General features: G+C 40.2%; 2 protein-coding genes across 5 annotated transcripts in view; one reads left to right on the top strand and one right to left on the bottom strand.

Annotated features, from left to right (window-relative positions):
* Positions 1-23,199, top strand: part of LOC109035107 (putative ferric-chelate reductase 1 homolog) — a 170,740-nt gene that overhangs the window by 110,466 nt on the left and 37,075 nt on the right. The window lies entirely within an intron of this gene.
* On the bottom strand, positions 11,801-20,795 carry LOC140225649 (uncharacterized). The gene is made up of 4 exons (XM_072305230.1): positions 19,145-20,795; positions 17,540-17,698; positions 14,672-14,839; positions 11,801-13,074 (listed from the first exon to the last, which is right to left on the bottom strand). The coding sequence occupies exons 1-4, from the start codon at positions 19,226-19,228 to the stop codon at positions 12,901-12,903; spliced, it is 585 nt and encodes a 194-aa protein (XP_072161331.1). The 5' UTR covers positions 19,229-20,795; the 3' UTR covers positions 11,801-12,900.

The raw sequence follows: 23,199 nt of genomic DNA, 5'->3' as shown, positions 1-23,199 counted from the left end.
TCGGACAAAATTTTAGAACTATAAATGCTTATAACTCCGTTTATACAAAACTTTGAGGTTCTGAAAGTGGCTCCATTGGTTTCCTCGTAAAATTTTCTTCCCGTATCACCCATTGAACTTTAAAATGTGGCGAAATAAAGATCAACATTTTTAGTTTTGGTCGAAAATTTTATGACCGACCTCTCTAATTGACTCACTGGAAAAAAAACACATTGGATCTAGAGTCCAGACTCTTGAAAACATTGACAAGAAAAAATACCCTTGACTCAATCAGATTTAAGCTTAAATCAAAAGGAAATCCGCTCAAATTAAGAGGCTTGGTTCTTGATTTAAGCTAAAATCCGATTGAATCAGGAGTATTTTTTCTTGTGGATGTTTTTAAGAGTCTGGACTCTAGATCCAATGTGTTTTTTTTTTCCAGTGCTCGATCCACTGTGCGACGGTGGCATCGGAGACAGCGACAAGATTAATTATTACTGGGAGTCTTACTCACTCGATTTAATTACCGGACCGAGTCTCGTCGTCTCGTCGCCGGCCGCAGCCGCACCTGCGTTAAGTTATAACGCCGCGCCTTGCCGTTAACAGCTCCGGAGGCCCGACCTGACACCCGAATGTCATCGCTCGAAAGCGGAACCGATGCCTCCGGCCAGGAACCCCACCTCAAAGATGTCCGGAAGCCCGAAGAAGGACCTTGGTCCTATTCCTCTCATCATTATTTGTTTCGTCAAGAGTATGAATTTTGCAAAATAAGGCTAGTTTTATCGACAGTCGTTGGGTGTCTGATAGGAAAAAAAACTCGGGAAGATCTGATGGTCATGCATTATCAAGCGTTTCGCCCCATCTAACTTTTCTACTCCTGCGTTAAAGTCTCGAAGTCGGCCGAGAATACATTCTCCTCCATTCTATGCTTACGCAATTTTACGCACTTGGAAGTCGAAATAGTTGTATCATCTGACTTTTCTACTCCTGCTTTAAAGTCCCCGAATCAGCCAAAAACAGGATCTCATTCATTTTTTTGGTACGCAATTTTACCTACTTGAAAGCCGAAATAGTTTTATCACGCGTTTTGCCCGTCTACCTTTCCTATCCCTGGCTGAAAAAAAAATTCGGGAAGATCTGATGGTCTTGCATTATCCTCAATCAATTATTGGGGCTCGCATTTTCTGTTTGGCAGAGACAAAGAGAGACCCTCGATTGGTATCACTTCTTAGCAAATTGAAGTTTAATTTCGCATCTCTGGGCCCGAGCAAACACAAGACGAATCCACTTCCCGTATTTTAGGCCTCCACAGTGTCAGAAACGGGAATAAACCATTTTCAACAATTGCGAAGATTATAAACTAGAATGGACCGGGGAAGTATAGGGGCACTCACGGGGAAAAAATCACTTTGGATCCAGAGTCCAGACTCTTAAAAACATCGACAAGAAAAAATACTCTTGATTCAATCGGATTTTTGCTTAAATCAAGAACCAAGCCTCTTAATTTGAGCGGGTTTCGTTTTGATCGAAGCAAAAATCTAATTGAATCAAGAGTATTTTTTCTTGTCAATGTTTTCAAGAGTCTGGACTCTAGATCCAATGTGTTTTTTTCCAGTGTATCGATTATTGTTTGTTAAAATCAAATCGATTGACTGAAATCGAATCCTTCTCGAAAACTCCCACCCTTACAGAAATCACGTAACTCCACCCGACTCGACCACCCCTACAACAACCCCCTGCCCCCCGCTCGCAACTGCTCCCTCCCCGCCTAACTCCGCCAGATTTCCCGTCCCGCAACTCATACATATTCGAGCGAGTGCAGCAAGGAATAAACGGAACGAAAGAAGGAACGGAGATAGGAATTCCGGAATTAGTTGATGTTTATTTCCGTTCGTGACATCCATGTGCCGTGTTGTCTTAACTCTCTACAAAGGGACTCAGGTCCCGAGAAACGGGCGGGCGCGCGAGCCGAGAGCGACAGGTGCCTGGTGCCCTGCACAGTCTCCCGGTCGTGTCCTTGGGGGCGCGCTGTTTATGGCAACGACCTTGCAACTCCCCCCCCCCCCCCCCCCGGTTTGCGGGTGAGTTCGCGTTGGCATCACTTTTACTTTCCTGATCGGCCTCGGCCGCGCTGAGGCTCCTCGCCAGGCTCTGGATCAGGAATCGGAACCACGGACGGCGGCGCACAGTGGATCGAGTCAATTAGAGAGGTCGGACATGAAATTTTTTACTGAAAACTGCAAATTTTAATGTCTATTTTGTCACATTATGAACTCTACACTGAAAAAAAAAATCTCGGTGTATTAACTAAGAAAAGGGTAAAATTACCATTTATGGAATTGGTAATTTTACCGAGAAATTTCGTCTAAGTTATTGAACTTTCTCGGTATTTTACTGGACCTTGGTAAAAACGCCAATATTTTTTATCGACTGTGATAGAATTACCAAGATAAAATGACAAAGTTACCGGGAATTGATTACCAATAAAAGTGGTATTCTTACCTGAAAAAAAATCAGTAAAAATACCGCTTTTTAGGTAAGCTTACCAGTCTGTCTTGGTTTAATTACTAATAATTGGTCAAAGAAGTCAGATGGTAAAGGTACCAAAGGACCTTGGTAAAATCGCCAAGAATTTTTTCCCAGTGGATGAAACCACTTTTAAAACCTCCAAATTTTGTATAAACGGAGTTTTAAGCGTTTGAAGTTTCTAAATTTTGTCCGACCTCTCCTATTGGCTGGATATTGTGCGACGGCCTGGGCCACTACCCGCCCACGACCACGACCGCAGCGAATCTCCGCTCTGCATCAACCTCTTTCCTTTTTCCTCTTTCCTCTTCCTTCATTGTTATTACTATAATACGGGGCATCATCTCGGCCCCCCTCCCTCTCCTTGAGACGGTACGCGGTGCAGCTCTCAATGCACGGAGAAAATCTCCCTCGCAACATCCATTCCACGGAAACTGGAATTGGATCGTGTTCAATGGTGTTGCGTGCTTTGCGATATATCGATTGATCTGCCTTTTAAACCTATGAAAAATGATCGATAAACAGGGTGTTCGCCACAAACACTTTAATAATTGACTCTTTACCTTCAGATGGGGAAAAATCGATATTCGAGCGAACTTCGGGCTATGCAGTTTCGGGCACTCTGGAAATCAGCCTTTGCGCTAAAAAAAAATTGCGCGCGTATCACGCGTTTCGCCCCATATAACTTTCTTACCCCTGCGTTAAAGTCTCTGAGTCAGCGGAGAAGAGGCCATTTTCTCCATAGGGAATTGGTAGCCGCTTGTTGAAGAAAACCAGGTTTGTCATGTTATGTGGCGTCAGGAGTGTACTGGATCCATGCCCGCGTAAGAAGGACCGTTTTGAATGGATTGGTTCCTAAAACAGTTTTTTTTTCTTTTTTTTTTTTTTCTTAGTTTTGGAGGTGATTGTAAATTTTTTAACAGCGTTATCGTTTCTTTCGTGTTTGCTATTGAAATCAGGTATCATTTCACAAAAGCCCAATATTGAGGATGCGCAATTTTACATATTTAGTTGCACCTCGCGTTTCGCCCATCCAACGTTATTACTCCTGCGTTAACGTCTCTGAGTCACCCGAAGAGAGATCCCCCTTCATTTGGTAGATACGCAATTTTACCTACTCTGAAGTCGAAATAGTTGTATCAAGCGTTTCGCCCCATCCAACATTTCTATACCCGCGTTTAAGTCTCTGAGTTAGTGGAGAAGAGACCTAGCTCTTTTTCATTGTTGTAAATAATTACATAATCTGGAAAGTACTGTTGCTTGATAATTGTAACCGGAACCGTGAAAAGGGACCCTATCTTCCGGAATAAACTTTCCAAAATATTGGACTGTGCGCAAGAAACGATCGCGGAAGACGCCTGCAAAACTGGGGGAATACTTCAAGCATCACGCCCGATCGATCGGCCGTCGAATCGTGAACATTCTGTTCTGCACTCCCTATCAAATCTTTTCTAAGACTCAGTGTATCACGCGTTTTGCCCATCTAACTTTCCTCCACCCGTGTTAAAGTCTCTAACCAGGCAAAATAGATTCTCCTTTATTTTGTGGATACGCAATTTTACAAATTAAGTGTCGAGACGGTTGTAAAGCGCCGATAGCCGACATGTTATCGCCCGACGGGCAACAAATATTGTGTAGCAAGTAAAAAAATCTTCGGTATAAAGTCAAAGCCTAATATTGGTTCAAGTAACGAAAAACTTCGGTCAGTAGGACATAATTAAGCTGATTCGTTCGATGGCAAACAGCAGTGCATAAATCTAACCTGAGTTTTACAACCCCTTTGGTACTTTATTGCCCCTGATGTAGCTTAAAGGTTTAAACAAGAGGAAAATATGGAAGTATGACCTTCTGCGTGCACCTGCACCGAAAATCAGTGATTTTCATTCCTGCGAATGTAAAATTTTAAAAACATTTCTGCATCGAACCAAGTGAGAATCGTCCGCAGGCGCAAGTGGGCCAGAGTTAAGCACCTTAATGTCCTTCCTATGCTCGCAAATTTAATTACCAGCTCATGGCGAAAGGAATTTAAGCCCTAAAATGAGCTTAAAAAGAGACCAGGAAAAAATTAAGTACAAGCTATGCTTTAATTAAAGGACGATGATATGCAATAATTTGAAGAACAATATACAGGTAAATTTAACGATCGTAAAAACGCAAGATCATTTTATGATCGCACTCAGGAAAGCCGGGTTGTTTGTTCGCGGCTCAACTTTCCCTTTCCCCTTGGATAACTTTTTGTCCGTCCACGCTAACCTTCTGCCAGTAAATTTGTATCGCTCATTTGAAAAAGAGCGTAACCACCGTATGATTCTTATTCCCTTCATGCTTTTCTTCAAGTAATCCGGTTAATGATGGTTTATTTGAATCACTTATCGATTCATAAATCTAATATTTTTTGATGCTTGTGGTACCGTGGGAAACCGACTTGAAGCTAAACAATGCTACTTTTTGTGGTTGTAACACTGGATCGTCACGCATCCGTTTTCTGTCAAATTAGTCTGTGACATGGGCATATTAAAATTTATGTTACCTACGCACAATGAACCATACTTCAATCATAATTTAATCAAACAGGACCATGTGCATCGTGTTTGATTCCCATATGAGCATAGTTTCTTTAAATTTCTTTGATTTAGACATTTTTAATTTCTTTGGGCATTATTTCATTATTCATATTTTATAGTTATAAAATTGGACTACATTTCGCAATAAGGCATCGTGCTTTTAATGTATCATTTCAGAAACAACGTCTGTGCCTATCACTTCCCCAGTTGAATAGGTGTTTTTGTAGATGATATATTAATCATGCTTGTTTGCATGCTTGTCATTCGTTTTTTTGTAGAAACAGCAGTTCCTTTTTCTTAAATGAAGTCCAATTCATGGATGGATTTGCGGGAAAATATCAAGATAAGATATTTCTCGATAAACCTCCTCCTCTGCAAAACAAACAGGGAACGATTCCTACGTCGTGGACGCTTGCTACTGATGCTTGTTAACAATGGTGAAATTTGCAGCAGTCACCTCAAAAGTTCAGAATTATGTGTAATATTTTTATAGGGGCAATTGAATAATTTATAATAATAATTTTTATGAATAACTTTTTTTTTGTAATATTTTTATTTTTAAGCTCCGCAGGTTAATGATCGAAGGGGTTAATGAGTGAACACCAAATCGATGTAGGGTCCTCTACAAAGAGTAAATCTTAATGTTGCAACAGTCACTTCGGGTTGGTTGCTTAAGAGGTGCTAAATCTAAACATGATATGAAATGACATCGGAATGCCTTGATTCAGGCCTTGCAGACTGGTTCATAAAAGGCATGATTAATGACGCATCAAAATAAAGTTAGTGACAGTGGCGAGGCGTGAATGATCGATTATTATCGATTTTTCCCCATTCAAAACTGTGGTAAAGAATCGATTATTGAGGTGTCCGTCGCGGACACCCTGTTTATCGATCCTTTTCCATAGGTTCAAATGACAGGTCAATCGATATATCGCAAAGCACGCAGCGTTATTGGTCAGTGAGGCGACCGCGACCCGCACTCGAAGAAATATTCAAGGTCGAGAAAACTTTTCGTGTGTGTTTCCTCTTTTTTATGCGTTTCTATTTATGTAAGTGGGAAAAATAGCCGAGCTGTCGGAGGCAATCTCCGCAGTGTTATTCTTTCGCAGCGCACTAATTTTTCAATTAATTTGCATAGATTTGTAGATTTATTTATCGTTTAATGCTTGAAGATGAATAAGTTTGATGTGGATTTATGTTTGGTTCTTCCTGTTGTTTCTTTCAACCAACACCTTTTTATCATGACCCACGTCGGGTACATGTACCATTTACGTCACACAAGCAACGAAACTTACAATGAAGATCATTTCGCGGAGTATTCTACGAGTCACAATATTGGTCACAAGACAAAAAATTTCAAATTCCATCGATGTGTCGCAGGCAATTAGCAATGACCGTCGCAAAATGACTGATGTCAAAAAATTATGGTCATTTGTTCTTACTACATCGTTAAACATTTTGGACTGAAATTCTGTGCCAGATTAGTTTTTTTCAGTGTACACAGAGAAAAAAACCTCGTGCGTGGGACCCGAAGTTTAGGTCATATGGATCTTTGAAGTTTTCGGATTGAGCATCTGAACACTTTAGGTCCAGCTGCTGAGTTTTGGATCAGACATCCGAAGAACTACGGTTTTCACATCTGAAGTACTTCAGATGTAAGAACTGAAGTTTCAGATGTGTGATCCGAACCTCGACAGCTAGAGCTAAAGTGTTCAGATGCTCAATCCGAAAACTTCAGAGATCCATATGACCTAAACTTCGGGTCCCACGTACGAAATTTTTCTCTCCGTTCACTTTGGCCGGGAGGTGACGACATAAATGAACTCTGGCACCGAATCTGACTCCTCGAATTTTAATAGGTTGTGTAAGTGCATTGAACTCCCTAGACTAATGATATTTTCAAGAAGATCTCAAATCAATGAGGCTCCAAGGGGCATCTTAAAATTCCAGTCGACGGTGATGGAATCGCGCTCCGCGCGGGAGCCTCTCTTGTCCAGCGTTCTTCGCCCCATTCAGGTCCAACACTCTCCTCATAAGGTCCAAGCGTGACAGTTAGGAGAGGCACGGCATCACGTGTTGAACCGGTTCAAGAACACGCAACCGCCTTTATCACTCAATCGCTCGCGCTTGCGCAACCCGAATTCCTTTGCATGTTGATGCGTTCAAGACCGAGATCTGACCTATACTCCCCAAGTCGCGTCGAGACACTCGGACACGGTGGATTCGAACCGGTTGCCATTCGAACATCTCGCCACTTTTTGGTAACCTCAAGTGCATCTGAGGAGCTCTGGAAAAAAAAAACACTTTTGACCTTAAGTCCAGACTCTTGGAAACATTGACAAGAAAAAGGACTCTTGATTCACTCAGATTCTAGCTTAAATCAAAAGGAAATCCGCTCAAATTAAGAGGCTTGGTTCTTGATTTTAGCTTCAATCTGATTGAAACAAGAGTATTTTTTTTTTGTCGATGTTTTTAAGAGTCTGGACTCTAGATCCAATGTGTTTTTTTTCCAGTGAGTGGAAATGGACCGCAACGGGCTGATTGTTGAAATTGATGGACAAAGCTACAGACAAGAGGACATAGGGGGTATGGAGCGATCCTACTGGTTGAAATGTGTGGTTCTTATAGACTAAGGGAGAAAATGATGGACTAATTATCGGGTTTCTCGTGGGTTGCCGTTAGTTAGTCTATTACCTACTGCCTTTGTTGATTGCAACCACCGCAGCTTCCACCAATAAGTTGCCTGTATATCCCTTGTGTCATCTTTGTCTGAGGCTTTGTCTATCAATTTCAATAATCGGCCCGCAGGATCAGGTACACTTTTAAGTATTCTGATATATTGTGCCCTAAGTGCGAAATCACGTATCTCCATTGCAGTGCCTTATGCGATGAAAGCAGGGTTCCCACAGTCAGGGAAAACCGGTTAATGTCATGCAGGAAATTCTAAAAAGTCAGGGAAAATGACGAAAATATCAGGGAAAAATTGTCAAGTCACCTTTATTTCTTTAGAGGAATGGGTTTAACGTTTCGAACAACACATTTCGCCTAAAATCCATTTTAAATCATGTCTTTTTAAGCATCTGGCACATCCTCAATTGTCAGAATATCTCACGATAATGTGACAGAGGGATCAGGGAAATGTCAGAGAATTTCATTTTCTAAATTCTGTGGCAACCTTGTGCAAAGCTTGACAAAATAAGACCATCACAAATTGTCAACCTTTTTTATACTAATGTTACTTCAATTCAAATATATGTTTAGTATAACATCGTTATTCTCTGTGAAGAAGTCCTGATGATGGCCAAGGCTTAGATTACATTAAATAAGTACATTTAATGTAAGTTCATGTTCATTTGGACTACATTTTGCAATTCGGAACTATAATTTCTGGCTTATCTGTATAAATACGTATATGCATAAGGAAACTGATGGTACATGCGTTGTTTCTAAACTGAGCCAGAAATTAAAGTTCTTGATTGCAAAATTATGTCATTTTGTAACCCATAGCTCTAGCTACCCAATAACAGAATAAATAAACTTTTTTGGTTCAAGTAACTGAAGCGTGGTTTCACAATCAGTGATCGACGACTACGGGTTATATCTGACAAAAGCCTGCTTAAAAGCTCGGTCCGACCCAGTGTGTGATGATCGCGATTGCAACCTCGAAGCTTACATTCCACTCCCAAATGACCGCAGATTCTTCTCTACGTAAGGGTAAAGTCGCTAGATAGTGCTCGAAATCGTGGCCTATCCCAGACTGCCTTTCGGAAAAAATTCCACTCTATGAAGAGTTGTTATAGCAGACCGCATCTGCTTCGTATAAACGCAGATGGACACTATGCCCTGTGATGGGCTGTCAGTTCGCTAATCCATCAATTAACTTGATTATAATGGTGTCTCCGGTGTCTCTGATCGTCGCTTTGCTGGGTAGAATAGCACACTGCCATGCTAAGGAAGAACGTCGTATGAAAATTCGGGAGTTGCCAAATTTCCTTCGATAAAAGTTTTATTTTTGAGGAAAATTATGAATATTTTTCCTTGAAATTCCCAGAAGTTTTAGATCAAATTACAAACACAATCATCTGAGAAATTGGTAGACAAATATTCAACAATTTTCCTGGAAATTAGTGATTTGCCAGGAAAAATTTGGCAACGCCTGAAGGCTCACACGACGACTTTTATCACTCGTTACGGAGAAAAATTAGTAGTTCTTTCGTAGACAAAAGTAATCAATTTAGGTTAAAACTAACAAGTGCTGTGTACCTCTCTAGTACATCCGCGTGAACCGGAAATGCGACATGAGCATCTTAGCGGGGCGTTTACAATAGCAAAGGTCATGCTGACAGCAAGAATTTCCGATGTGTGAGCATGTGCAATAATTGGACGTATTTGCGCTGAAAGGAATTATGTGCATTGGGTTTGTGCTGAGCTTAGTTCCTTTTAGCATAAATACGTCGAAATGAAGGCCTAAAGTGAGTCATATGGGGATTGTGCGGGAGTGGCAGTGAGGTGAGTGCAACGTGCAGAAATGCATCATGCAGTGGGATTGGTAACCAGGATTACTCCCTCTCTCTCTGACTAATTTATGTTTTTTCTCGTTGGCCAAGAAAATTCGCCACGAGACAATCCCTTCGCAGGCATTAGCTTTCTGTTCTGCCGTGCTAATTATAAACGCCGTGTGAGCGATTAAACGTTGTCAAACTGCTCCGAGCAAAATATTGATTTTTGAAGAGTTATTAATATTTTTCATCCACTATAGATATACTATATAGATCCAATATGTACTCATCCATAGATACTCCACTGCGAGCTAATTATTCAAATCCATCGACAAAGATTAGAAATGGAGATCGAAGCTATGCTTTTGGTGGAAGTGGGTGGTTGCTATGGACGAGGGAGGTAAAAAATAGACTTATCAATATATACGCCGATCCTGAGACATCGAAGGGGGGGGGGGGTGTTAGGTTGGTTCGGGAGCCTCCCTTAGAAAATGTTTGAATTTTTCAAGCATCTAATATGTAGACTGATTTTCGTCATGATAATTGCCAAATGTCTTCCCCTCTTCTTTCCTTCCTTTCTTCGTTCCGTTCTTTCTTCTCCCTCCTTTTTTGCCGGCGAACGGGAGGGAGGGGGCACGCCTCCTACGCCATCCCCCCCCCCTTTGGATCCGTCTATAAATTTACGGTAACCCATGAGAGGCCCTATAGTTCGTCTATCCTTTCCGCCCTTAATCGATAAGGACCACCCTTTGCAACCACTAGGACTGCACCATCGCCCTTGTCTTCTTTGTCTATCGCTTTGTCTATCAATTTCAAGAATCAGCCTGCTGAGTCTCTTTGAACCATGGTCTAAGTTATTCATCGGGCTGATTGTTGAAATTGATAGACACAGCTGTGGACAAAGAAGACAAAAGCGGGAAAGAAAAAGTAGGGTGGTTTCAATAGAAATAGAAGGAAGGTTATAGGCTAACTTAAGGCAGTGCACGAGAAACCCTATGGTTAGTCCATCATTTTCTCCCCTTGTCTGTAGAAACAAACCATTTTAACCAATAGGATCGCTCCATACTCCCTATGTCCTGTTTGTCTATAGCTTTGTCTACCAATTTCAACAATCAGCCCGCACTCCGCAGGTCCATTCAACCAAAGATAGATTCCACTCAATATCTGCTATGACAGGCGACGCAGCGTCCCACAAAAATCGCCGAGTCCATAACTCCGTATCGCAGTGCCTTGCTGACAAAAAACGCCGTATGAACCCTCGAATGTTGCCGAATTTACTCTCAAAAAATACTTATTTTCGAGGAAAATTCAGAGCATTTTTCATCGAAATTTTCGGATACTTTCGACCAAATTACGAACGAAACCCACTGAAACTTTCAAAATAAAATACTCGCAAATTTCCCGGAAAATTCATGATTTGTCAAAGGAAGTTTGGCAACGTCCGAAGGCTCTTACGGTGTTTTTTCTCAGGACGGCAGCGTAAACGTCCGCGTTCTTGGCGTATCATTCTTTTCCCGTCGCTGGGCAGCAGTGGCGTGGCGTGCTTTGCGATGTATCGATTGATACGCCACTCAAACCTATGAGAAAAGATCGATTATCAGGGTGTTCGCAGCGAACACCTTAGTAATCGATTCTTTACCATAGCTTCAAATGACAAGATATCGATAATCGATTATTCACGCCATGCCACTGCTGGGCAAGGCCATCTCAGCCCGAGTTCACCTGATTCTGACAAGTGGGTGTGGTAAACCCCGCAGTGGCCGATTCCGATACTTATCTTTATGACTTATGGCAGATTCTTATTGTTACAACCAAGCCACCGCTAACAGAGTATCAACATGCTCCCGGGAGTGTGCTCTGCCCAATCGTCAGGAGCTAAGCAGAATATTAGAGAGGTCCTATCAGTGACGTTTTCCGCATGCAAGTAAATTAAAAGTGGGAATCTACAAGACGTGGCTTGAGGCCTCGATGGACCGATTAAGCACAGGGGAAAATTTCATGAGCGCCGCCGCCCGCGGCGCACCACACAAGAAAAAAAAACACATTGGGTCTAGAGTCCAGACTCTTGAAAACTTTGACAAGAAAAAATACTCTTGATTCAATCAGATTTTTGCTTAAATCAAAATGAAATCCGCTCAAATTAAGAGGCTTGGCTCTTGATTTAAGCGAAAATCCGATTGAATCAAGAGTATTTTTTCTTGTCGATGTTTTTAAGAACCTGGACTCTAAATCCAATGCGGTTTTTTTTTCCAGTGCATGGTCCAAAACTCAAGAATAGGAAGAAATAAGACGGATGGTGACTGAAAGATTAAGAAAGTTACGTAATTGATGTCTTTTGAGTCGCCAATTTCGAATTTGATGTCAAATTGTCTACATCTTAACACCCTTGCGACGCGGCGCGTGCTGCCAGCTCGAAACGCGCACTGAGGCCTACAAACCTAAGGGGATACTTCAAGCATTGCGCGGAAATCAAGCGAGCAACTATTCGAACTCCGGAGTAGGTATGTTGTATCACGCGAAATTGAAGGAGAATCTTGGATTTTCTCCTATCCCAAGTTAGAATTGTAGCAGATATTATTGAATGGGCTGATGTGGCAACAGCGTATTAGCGTAGTATGGTTGCGGTTTGTGAATGAATGGAGCGCTCATGTCTCGTCTTCGCGTGGCCGCGACTCCGCGACTCGCCACCGCAGTTGTCAGATCGCCAAAAAATTCAACGAATATTAACTCGAGCCCGCGCGCATTTCATTAGGAATAATTTGTGGTCTGAGAGAGGTTTGGCAACTTTTCTACTGTGGCGATTGTCCTGCCGCGTCTCGACCCGCAACTTGGACCATGGACCATTATACCGCAGACATCGAAAAAAAAAACGCAGTTGTCATTTCATCTATTATTTACTGATGATCTCGGATATTTAATTCATAATTCGCTCAAGTATCCAAGAAAGAAAAAACCAAAATACGTCGGTTTCTAGCACTTTCTGATGCTCTATGACACCCAACCGCCATTACCCTTCAGCAAACACTGAAAAAAAAGGTTGGTAGAATTTACTTTACTACTATTGTACTTAAATTAATCATAGTATATAATACCTATATATTTTTTAAATAGCCAAGGATGGTCTCCTGACCGACCCACCCACTTAAATATTGTATTTAATTTAAAATTAGCATAATTAGGATTAATACTTTTCTGTAGTCACCTATTTTATTAATAAAGAAAGAAAAAAAAAAGAATTTAGGCTGAAAATACGCTGTATTTCACACAGCGTGAAGAAATGGTGAATTCTACCAATCTTCAAGTCGATTCTTGCTTTAAATGACCCGTGATAATTATTCTTTTTTTCTGACGGTCGCAAAACGGAAACTGGCTCTTATACAAGAAACAATCTCTTTTTGCTCTTTGAAAAGGATGCGGACATTATAGAGAGGATGACCTTCACTGTTTGGGAGCATAGCAGTCACTGCATCCGATGGAATCCTGAAGTTTCTTATTTCATAAACATTCTGAAAAACGAGCAAAAAGAGGGTGTTAAACAATAAAAGATGACACATACTGCAAGATGTAAATGCATCAGGGCCGGATTATCCTAAGTGCTCCCTAACCCAACGCCCCCCCCCCCCAGCCTCAATTGATTTTTCTCTCTTCTTTTATGACCACTAGGTTTGTTTAGTTCTTTATATTAGCGAGTAATTCGACCAGTCTCCAGGGGCTCTTGGAGTTTAAAAGACAGATTTAGAAAAGCCTGGAAAAGGCTGGAATTTGGGGTATCGTGGAGCTTTTAAGTAAATTTTAGCATTGTTGGCCTTTAATGACTGGTGGTATTTGAGTCTGATACTGAAATTTTGCTGGAGAAAAATCGCTCGAGAGGAACTGACATGGGCAAAAATCAGTATGGCGTGGCGTGAATTGCGATGTATCGATTGTTATGCCATTTAAGCCTATGGTAAAGAATCGATTATTAAGGTGTTCGCTGCGAACACCCTGTTTATCGATCCTTTACCATAGGTTTAAATGGCATAACAATCGATATATCGCAAAGCAACTGGCAAAAATAGGGAGAGGGTGGGGGCCTGGCTTTACACAGAAATCTACTTGGCTTCTACCAAGAAATGTGAAAAATTTTGCAAAGTAAACGCATGACATATCTAATTTGTTGGAAATTGTATCAAAATAGCCGTCGTAAGACAGAAGATAAGACTCCTGAGGAGACTCAGTTTTCAAAATTTTTGGGAGGAGGTCCCCCTCTAAAGCTGGAAGAAGTCACCGGACCTTCCTTTGGAGCGAAAAGGGTGCTCTAGATCCCTCTTGGTGAGGTAAGTACCCCTCTGCCCCCCTCCCGAAAAGTTCCTGGTTAGTATAGTTAATTTACCGCGGCCTGGCCCGGGACACCTGGAACAATTAAACTGTACATTCTAACTCTGCCTCAGAGTTCGACTCACCCATAGGATTTAATAATCCACAAGTTAAAATGTATATATAGTCTAGTTTAAGTGTACTTCTAAAATGTAAATTACTTAATACTGTATGTAGGCGTAATTCAAGAATAAATTCAAAAAAAAAAAAACAAAAAAAAAATAGTTAATTTGCAAATCATGAAAATGCATGCTTTGTGTGGCATCCATAATTTGGGGGCTATTTCAATATTTTAACTGCCTTTGAATAAAATGACATCAGGAATGAAACATTCGTTTTTTGGGAAACAGGAAATGCCTTCAATTTGGAGAGTATGCAATCCGCAAATGTGCAGGCCCCTCATGCTCGCCAGCTACCCGGGCTCCTGAGCGCTAATCCGACCCTGAAATGTATCTTTACTTAAGAAACTTCATCTCTTCCGCCTGTAAATTGAATTTCTTCTTTTGGCTGTTCGTTTGTTTTGTTCCATTTCTAATATTGCTACATCATGCGAAAATTCCCTGTTTTATGTGAACCGTGCATACTATGTTGATGGATGGACGAATAATTTTTCAGGTGAAATTTTAAAACGTTGCAGAGGTATAATAACCCTCCTAACTCTCATACCTTTTGATTTTATTCTTTTTAAACTGAAAATTGTACGCATGCGATTGATGAGAGGCCGATATTAGATAAAGTCTAGTTTACCTTTTTGTAGGGACAGTGGCTAGTGTAGGGCACGTGAGCCTTGTAAAAGCCCTCCATGAAAGGCAGTATTTTGAATGGTATGCATATATCGTCCCACTTCCATGTTGAATAGTATTCGCAGGAATTAAGGTTTCCCTTATCCCTGCATTTTTCGATCCGGATTTGAAACTGAAATAAAATCCAAAATATTGTTCAGTGAGAGGCAGTGCACAGAATGGATCACTGATGAAAAAAAGCAAAATGTCACATATATATATATGCACACAAGCATGTGACAAGTCATTTTTCAAATTTTCTCAACAAAATGTCACGCAGAATACATCGATTCACATCCAGGAAATTCGTTTTCTGGAAAATCGATTTTTTTTAAAAAAAAAAAAAAAAAAAAAAGGAGTGAGCCATGGGTATAGAAAAAAATTAAGACAATTTTCGCTTTCAGTACCCAAAAGTGCGCAGAAATAAAACATTCCTTTCAGATATAAAACAAACTGATAAAATTTAGGACAGATCTTGATGAGCGAATTGTATATTATTTTGCAAGGAAACTCTCCAATCAGAACTCTTCTAACACACTTCTCCCAGAGAGAGTGGCAGTTTTTAAGAGTAGGTAATGCATGTGCATTCCTGAGTCTTTTTTGACTGTTGAAAACAAAAATAATCTTGATTGTTTCCTGTCATGTATCAGTTTTAAAAGAAAAAAAAACGATTTCTCCCCAGAAAATCCGGTTTCTCCAAGAAAACTTCGATTTTTTAAAAAATTCTTACGTGAAAGATGATTAACGGATATCACCCTCGGATTTAACTCTAAAAACTTATTGTGTTTCGCTAAATGAGATCCTTATGCGCTTTGCATCATTTCGGCTGGAGAAGTGTATCCATGGAATCGTCATATGATAAGCGACGTCAAAATACCTTGGCATCTCAATTCGTCGTGCAAGCACATAGCTAGCTCTGCTCTAATCGTATTGACTACATTACTCATGAGATAAATTGGTGGGACACTCTCTCGATCTGTAACTTAGTACAGTGATTATTTTTAGCACGAGGGCTCTAGGTTATGGAATAAGTGCGACAAACATTTTTGAGATAGTTCACACTGGTGACCTCAAGGCGTCTCTAGGAAAACAAGAGGCATCTACTCTCCTTTCGTCTTCTTCCTGATTTCTTTTTCGCTTTACTTAATATTGTATTCGTGTACTCTGTCTTTTCCTTTAAAGCAGCGTTCTCGACAGACCTCTCTATGGTAGGATCATAAATCACCCATTAAAATTTATGTCCTCACAATTCACATCTCAATATTTCAAACTGAAAACTTACACCACCAGTCTCGTTAGAAGGGGAATGTCCCGGATAATTAAAAAAAGAAAAAAAAAAAAAAAAAAAAAAAAAAAAAAAAAAAAAAAAAAAAAAAAAAAAAAAAAAAAAAAAAAAACAGTCTCGACAGTCAAGGTTGCACCAGTAAAAAGAAAATTATAAAGATTGGAAATTTTCCGTGAAATATTTCATGAAATTTCACAAATCTGTGAAAATAATAAAATATTTTCTAAAGGGACGGATGTATACAACATGCGCTAAAAATGCCGAAGAACAGAAACATTGCCAACAAAAATTGCCTTTCATTTAATTGTGCGTTTAATATTAAACAATATGTTTCAGTATCTTTCATATTTTTTTGAATTATTATGAAATATTTCACATGAAAATTCAAGATTTTTTTTTTCATAAATAATTGCAACCCTGTGAACAGTCAGCAAGAGAGTACTGTTTGCCGGTAAATGGCCATCGGCAATACGGCTTTAAACACTGTAAACACATTAAAAATATTCAGATTAAAATCATAAAGGAGATATTAAGTATGCGTGGTTAGTTAAATCTTTCTCGTCTCCTGAAAACTAAAGTCTTCTTGAGACAAATCAGGCCCCGAAATTGAATTGTCTGATTCACGATGAAAATTACTCTCTTGCTCTCTCTCAAAAAATCCTGAATTGAACAGCATTAACCAGAGTCACTTTAATTATACCAAACTTTGCCTCACTGAGAAAAAACTATGGTTTATAAACCTATTAGAGGTAAATATGGAACACCTATAATAGTCGTAAATAAACTAATGATTCTCGGTCTGTGAACCATACTAAGGTCTCTGTACCTAATTAAGGTACCCCGTACCATAACTAAGGTATATGTGCTATTATTATATGTAGAGGTACTACTATTAGTGGTGTTCCATATTTACCTCTAATAGGTTTATAAGCCATAGTTTTTTCTCAGTGTAGTTATCACTCATTTTTATATTTTTACAAGACAACGCTACATTTTGCTTTGAAATCTTTTGGGTATTCTTCATAGGGGATTTAGGGAAAATTAAAGAATGGTTTCACGCATAGAGTACATAGAGTCGTAATGTAATTGGGAGAGCTGGCGCCACTTTTAAGCATTTTCCATGTCCCGAATTCCGAGACTCCTGTGTGACGCCGGGTCACTTTTTCGATACATAATCGATTCTTTGCGATACACGGGTACCCGGCCATCCGATGACAACAACAACAACAACAACAAAGGAGATCGGAATTACCACGTATTCTACACCGCCATTTTGGATCGAAAATGTATCGAAAAAGCGACCCGAACTCGGCGCACACCGGGCTCGGAACTCGTCGAGCAGAACATGGCGCCAGCTCTCCCATTTACATTACGACTCTATGTACTCCATGGTTTCACGGCGTTAGTAGCTCAGCTATTTTTTTTTTTTTTTTCTTCTTCCGGGACATTCCCCATCTGACTTTATTCAGTAGTAGCTCAGCTATGAATTCATCTTTGATATATTTTAACCGGGCGAATAATGAAAGCAGAGTTGTGAAAATGACTGACCGACATAGGATTTTGCAGGTCTCTGTGCACTGTTATTCTTCCGTTGATGATCAGAAACTTGCCGGCACGTGTGATAGTCATAGGACCAAAGGCCAGCACATAATCTCTATCTTCACAATTTACTAAAGGATCCTCGACTACAACCACAGTACTGCGGGCCTGTAATCATAAAAATTGGACTATATTTTGCAATAAGAAAGAAACTACTACTTTCAGCTCATTTTAGAAACGACATGCGTGTCATTATAAGATCCCCGTGGAGATTGGTCTTTTTATGGATGAGCTATAAATAGAGCATTTCAAAATATCGTATATTATGAAAAATTCTGTGTAAAATACTAAAAGTGGATGGACCACTAGACAAGGTACGAATTTAAACAATCTGGAGCCTAACCTAACCTAACCTAACCTAACCCAAAGAATTTGAACTGCCCGCTCACAAGAAACTCAAAGCTCTACGCGAGTCAAATCGCGCACTACAACGGCTTCAGCAAGCCTCTCAATCGAGCAATGTTCATTTTCCACCATGTGTTGTTCAAACTATAAGCTATTTGCTACAGCTGAGCCGAAGCGTCAAGATTGAGGTTGCCAGAGTTTTACATCGCAGAGACTGTCATGATAACGTTTAGCGCGCAATGTGAATCACGTAGAGCATTGAGTTTTAATGAGCGGGTGGTTTGAATCCACACATCAAAAATCATTCATCAATCATTCATTTGATCATCATCATGTAAAAACAATTAATACGTTGTAGTTTTGTTTATAAATAAAAGTTAAAAAAAAAAAAAAAAAAGAATCATCAAATATCTTAGTAAGGAGTTAATTTCGGTAATTTTCTATGTGCGCATCGTGTTTTACGTGAAATTTTAGTTAAGAAACATGTATCAGAATGCTGAAATTCGTACCTTGTCTAGTGGTCCATTATATGTGTTCGCCATTTGTTTCAGATCTTCAAATAGCACACTTTTTTGACTCATCGTTATATTGCTTTAAGATGGTAGGATTATATAAAGTTAGGCTATCTTGAATAAGCTAGTCTTGTTGCAATTTTAACAAATGCCAAGTAAATTCCGAAGGAAAATAAGAATTATCTACACAATAATGATTAGAAATATGAATTATATATGTACTAAAAATGAAATTTTAAAATATGAAAAGCTCCTGAAAAATTGTAAGAGTGCAGTGGAGCCACCATTACAAAAGTAAGAAGGGATCACTTTAAAAAAAGTGCACCGGGGGGGGGGGGGGGGAGGGATATTTTTTGGTTACGCCTCTGAATCAGGCCTGACATATATAAATTTTTCTGCTCACCATAAAATTTCTGTAAATAAACAAAGACTAAAATTTTAAGGATAGGCTATAACTATATTAACTATATTATATAATAACTATATTAATGTTTGTAAATAGATACTATTTACAAGCCTACAATTAGCTAGAGTTTAATATTAGACTCATAAGTTCATATGCCAATCTTACTCTTATTTTGATCATCATCATGTAAAAACAATTAATACGTTGTAGTTTTGTTTATAAATAAAAGTTAAAAAAAAAAAAATAAAATTTCCGTAAACTGTATAATGTATTGATAATTGGTGAAAGTACCTGGTTGGTCGCAGTCAAAACGGCTGGAAGGAAAAGGTTAAGATATGAGATAAAGACAGCCGCTGAGAAAAACAAAGTACTCATGTTGACTTAATGTAACGAACAAATTTAGCAAAACAGTCGCATCGCTACCTTGCGTGGCTGAATGCATCGAGGGAATGCAAGCAAATAATTGTAACACGCCAAACCAACATTTTTTAAATGAATTCTCACTTCCTGCGCATGATTTGTTTCGAATTGGACCAGCAAAAACTTGATGAATAAATATGCGAGCCGGCGAAACACGCCCGCCAGTGAATATGTTACGTCCAAGTGAGTTTTTAAGGTTTTAAGTATTTTTAATTATCATAGTCTTGTGCAGGTCTCCAAAATGTCCATATGTAATACATAATTAAACATCCCAAAAAAATGTACAGTCAATGTAACAGAAATGGCTAAAAGAGATTCTTAGACTCAGGGCCGGATTCACCTATTTGCCGCCCATGGGCCGCCTGCATTTTGCCGCCCCCTCTCATTCGTTTTGAAACTCGATAAAAACCATCAAATGAACGAGTCAGCGGGGGAGGGGTGCATAAGACGCATTTACTCGTGTTGAACACATTTTTTGGGAAAGCTCTGTCAACACTACTAGCAAAAGTTCATGGAACTTTGCGCGAAAGTTAAGTTCCATAAACCTATCTCTGTGTGGACAAGGCCTTCCATTCATAAGAAACATGAATTCTTTAGTCTCATTCAAGAAGAGAGAAGAGAGAAGAGAAGAGAGAGAAGAGAGTCTCATTCATGAATTCTTTAGTCTCATTCGAGAAGTGCGATTTCAAAATTCGAAACGAATGACAAGTAGCTGAAATTATGGAACGAATTTATGCGATGTATCGCACGTTGCTCTGACACAAAAAATGACAACCGTCGAATCACCTTAAGCGTTACAATAGAGGTTTTACTTTTTCGCCTTTAGCCATTGATACGTGAAGAGTGGAAATTTAAAATCTGGAAAGTGTCACCGGTATTGCTAAAATTGTGCATCTTGCTCCGTAGCGTAAAAGGACCCGAATACTTCCCTTTATTAAATTTTAGTGAAGAAATATTCTATGAATTTTGACCTTATAGAAACTGGTGCTCAATCGTGGCAACACCAGGTTTTGAATTTATGCTCTTCCTATAAAAAAGATAAAAAGCTCTTGATGAAAAGATTCTCAGATTTTGATTTTAGGAGGAATAGAGGAACATATTTTGACAAGCTCGTTTCCACACCACCTTAGGAGAGCCCGATCAGGTAGAGGATACGGTGCTGCTCCTGGAGGTAGAGCTTACGGCGCGTTTTTTTTAACGTGGTGTCGCCAAGAGCCCTAATCCACGGGGAAGTGAAGAGGAAAAAGGAGAGGAAAGAGGAAGAAGGAAAGAGGAAGAGGGAAAGGGGAAGAGGAAACGTAAAAATACACTCACCAACGCCGATGCATCTCCACCTGTCACTTCTCCATGCCGTTTTTGATACTCCTAAAAACAGCTGTGCCCGCAGAAGACGAAAGTAGCGCCCTCCGCAACTGATTATGGAGGAGGAATAAAACGGTATCTTACCTTGCGACGATCCCGGTACGACGGCACCCAGCAGCAGCACCTGCAACAGAGAATAAAAAAAAGAAAAGAAAGAAAAGAAGGAATAAAAAAAAAAAAAAAAAAAAAAAAAAAAAAAAAAAAAAAAAAAAAAAAAAAAAAAAATGCGACGATCCCGGTACGATGGCACCCAGCAGCAGCACCTGCAACAGAGAATAAAAAAAAGAAAAGAAAGAAAAGAAGGAATTAAAAAAAAAAAAAAATAAAAAATAATGCGACGATCCCGGTACGACGGTGTCCACCAGCAGCGGCCTCCCCCAACCCCCGCTTCCAGCGTCCCGGTTCCTTTCCCACCTCCTCCCTTTTTTTTTTTTTTTTTTTTTTTTCCACTCGTGGCTTGCTGAGATCCTCCGGGGCGTAACGCCCCAGAGCCGCCGTCGCCGGCAGGGGCGCCCGCCGGGACCCCATAAGGGTCCGCTGGGCGCCCCCACCCCCGACCCCCCGCGAGGGGGGTCAAAAAGCCCCCCCTTGCGGGGGGGCAAAGTGACCCCCCTCGCGGGGGGTCGAGGGCAGGGGACGCCCAACGGACCCACGGGGTCCCGGCGGGCGCCCCTGCCGGCGACGGCAGACCCCGGAACGTAACGCCCCGGAGGATCTCAGCAAGCCAGTCGCAGAAAAAAAAAAAAAAAAAAAAAAAACCTAGTCCTCCCCCCGTGATCCTACACCGCGGCCACTCCCCCCTTGGAAACCCTGCTCCGCGATCCTACATAAACCCAACGGAGTCCCCCCTCTCCCTGGGAACCCCCTTTGGGAAACCCTACTCCGCGATTCCGCCCCAACCCCACGAGCCCCCCTTTCCCCGGGAATCCTCCCCCCTTGGGAATCCTCGCCTCGCGGTTTTTCCCAACCCCACGAACCCCCCGTTCCCCGGGAATCCCCCCCCTCAGCGAGCCCTCCCCCAAAACCCCTGCTTCTTCAGCCGCATCTTCTGGAACAAACAAGATAAATCGAGAGTTATTAGTATGGTTTGCAATGGGTGACAAAACTGGCTTTTACAAATCTATCAAACCCCTCATTATAATTAGAAGTTCTCTTGTTATCAGCGATTAAATTAGTTGGACCCATGCATGCTAAAAGGAACTATGTGCTTGGGATTTGCCTGCAACGTAATTGCTTCAGTGGCGTGGCGTGGTTTGCGATATATCGATTGTTATGCCATTTAAACCAATGGAAAACAATCGATAAACAGGGTGTTCGCAGCGAACACCTTAATAATCGATTCTTTACCATAAGTTCAAATGGCAGAACAATCGATTCATCGCAATTCACCCCACGCCGCTGAGTTGCTTCTAGCCTAAATGTGTCCAGTTCTCTCTCGCCAAGATTGTAGTCAATGCATTATCCCATAATGAATCAATCAAACGTAGGTGTTATTTTTCCAAATTATAATTTGAATTGTAGTTATGTTCAGTCTTTGGACTTGCAACATCAATTGGATCTCATTTTGTAATGAGAAACCACTATCTCTGGCTCTCCCATAAAAGCACATATCTGAATAGGGAAACCAATGGCATGTACGTCGTTTCTAAAATTGGCAAGAAATAGTGGTTCCTTATTGCAAAGTGTAATCCAATTGCAAGTTTGCATTCAGTTGTAGTAATTGAACTGCATTAAGCAAAAAGGAATTAGTATTCTTGGCTCTTCAAAAATCACCTACTTATGTTGGAAAATTTATGAAACTCGTGTTTTTCTACGGTGAACCGAAAAAGATAATTTATTTTTGCGTAATGCAATTCAATTTCTCTCAGTAAAATGCAATATTATTTGTCTGTATTAAATGAGAACCATACGCAGAACTGGAAGGAATAGCAAATACTTCTTCTATCTCTTTAAATAGCTGAGGGCATTCAAGTTAAGGTGATTCGACGGACGCAATTTTTTGTGTCAGAGCGACGTGCGAAATATAGCATCGATTCGTTTCATAATTTCAGCTACTTGTCATTTCTTGCGAATTTTAAGACGATCACACTTCTCTTGTCACGAGACTGAAGAATTCATGTACCAAATTTCGCAAAGAAACTCAACTTCACAAAGGCGCGGTATTTCAAGAGGAAAAATATCACATTCGAGTGCAGTTTCGATATCAGTATCGAATGCGATACTTTCCCTCTAAACAAACCACGCCTTTATTACGTTGAATTTCTTTGTCAAATTTGGTACATGAAGTCTTCAGACTCATGACAACAGAAGTGTGATCTCAAAATTCGAAAAAAATGACAAGTAGCTGAAATATTAGAACGAATCGATTCGATATATCGCACGTCGTTCTGACACAAAAAATGGTGTCCGATTATCTTAGGGATACGACACGTTTAAAATATAATTATTTTTATGGATTTTATGAATGAAATTAATTAAAAATTGATTGGATGAAAGTTCAATCATACTAATAAATACTACTTTCTCAATTATATGCAACTAATACACATTTAGGAGGGCACTAC

This window comes from Bemisia tabaci, chromosome 10 (assembly GCF_918797505.1).
Source record: "Bemisia tabaci chromosome 10, PGI_BMITA_v3".
Classification (NCBI taxonomy): Eukaryota; Metazoa; Arthropoda; class Insecta; order Hemiptera; family Aleyrodidae; genus Bemisia; species Bemisia tabaci.
Note: the sequence above shows the minus strand (reverse complement) of the source record. Positions and strands in the feature narration are given on the sequence as shown.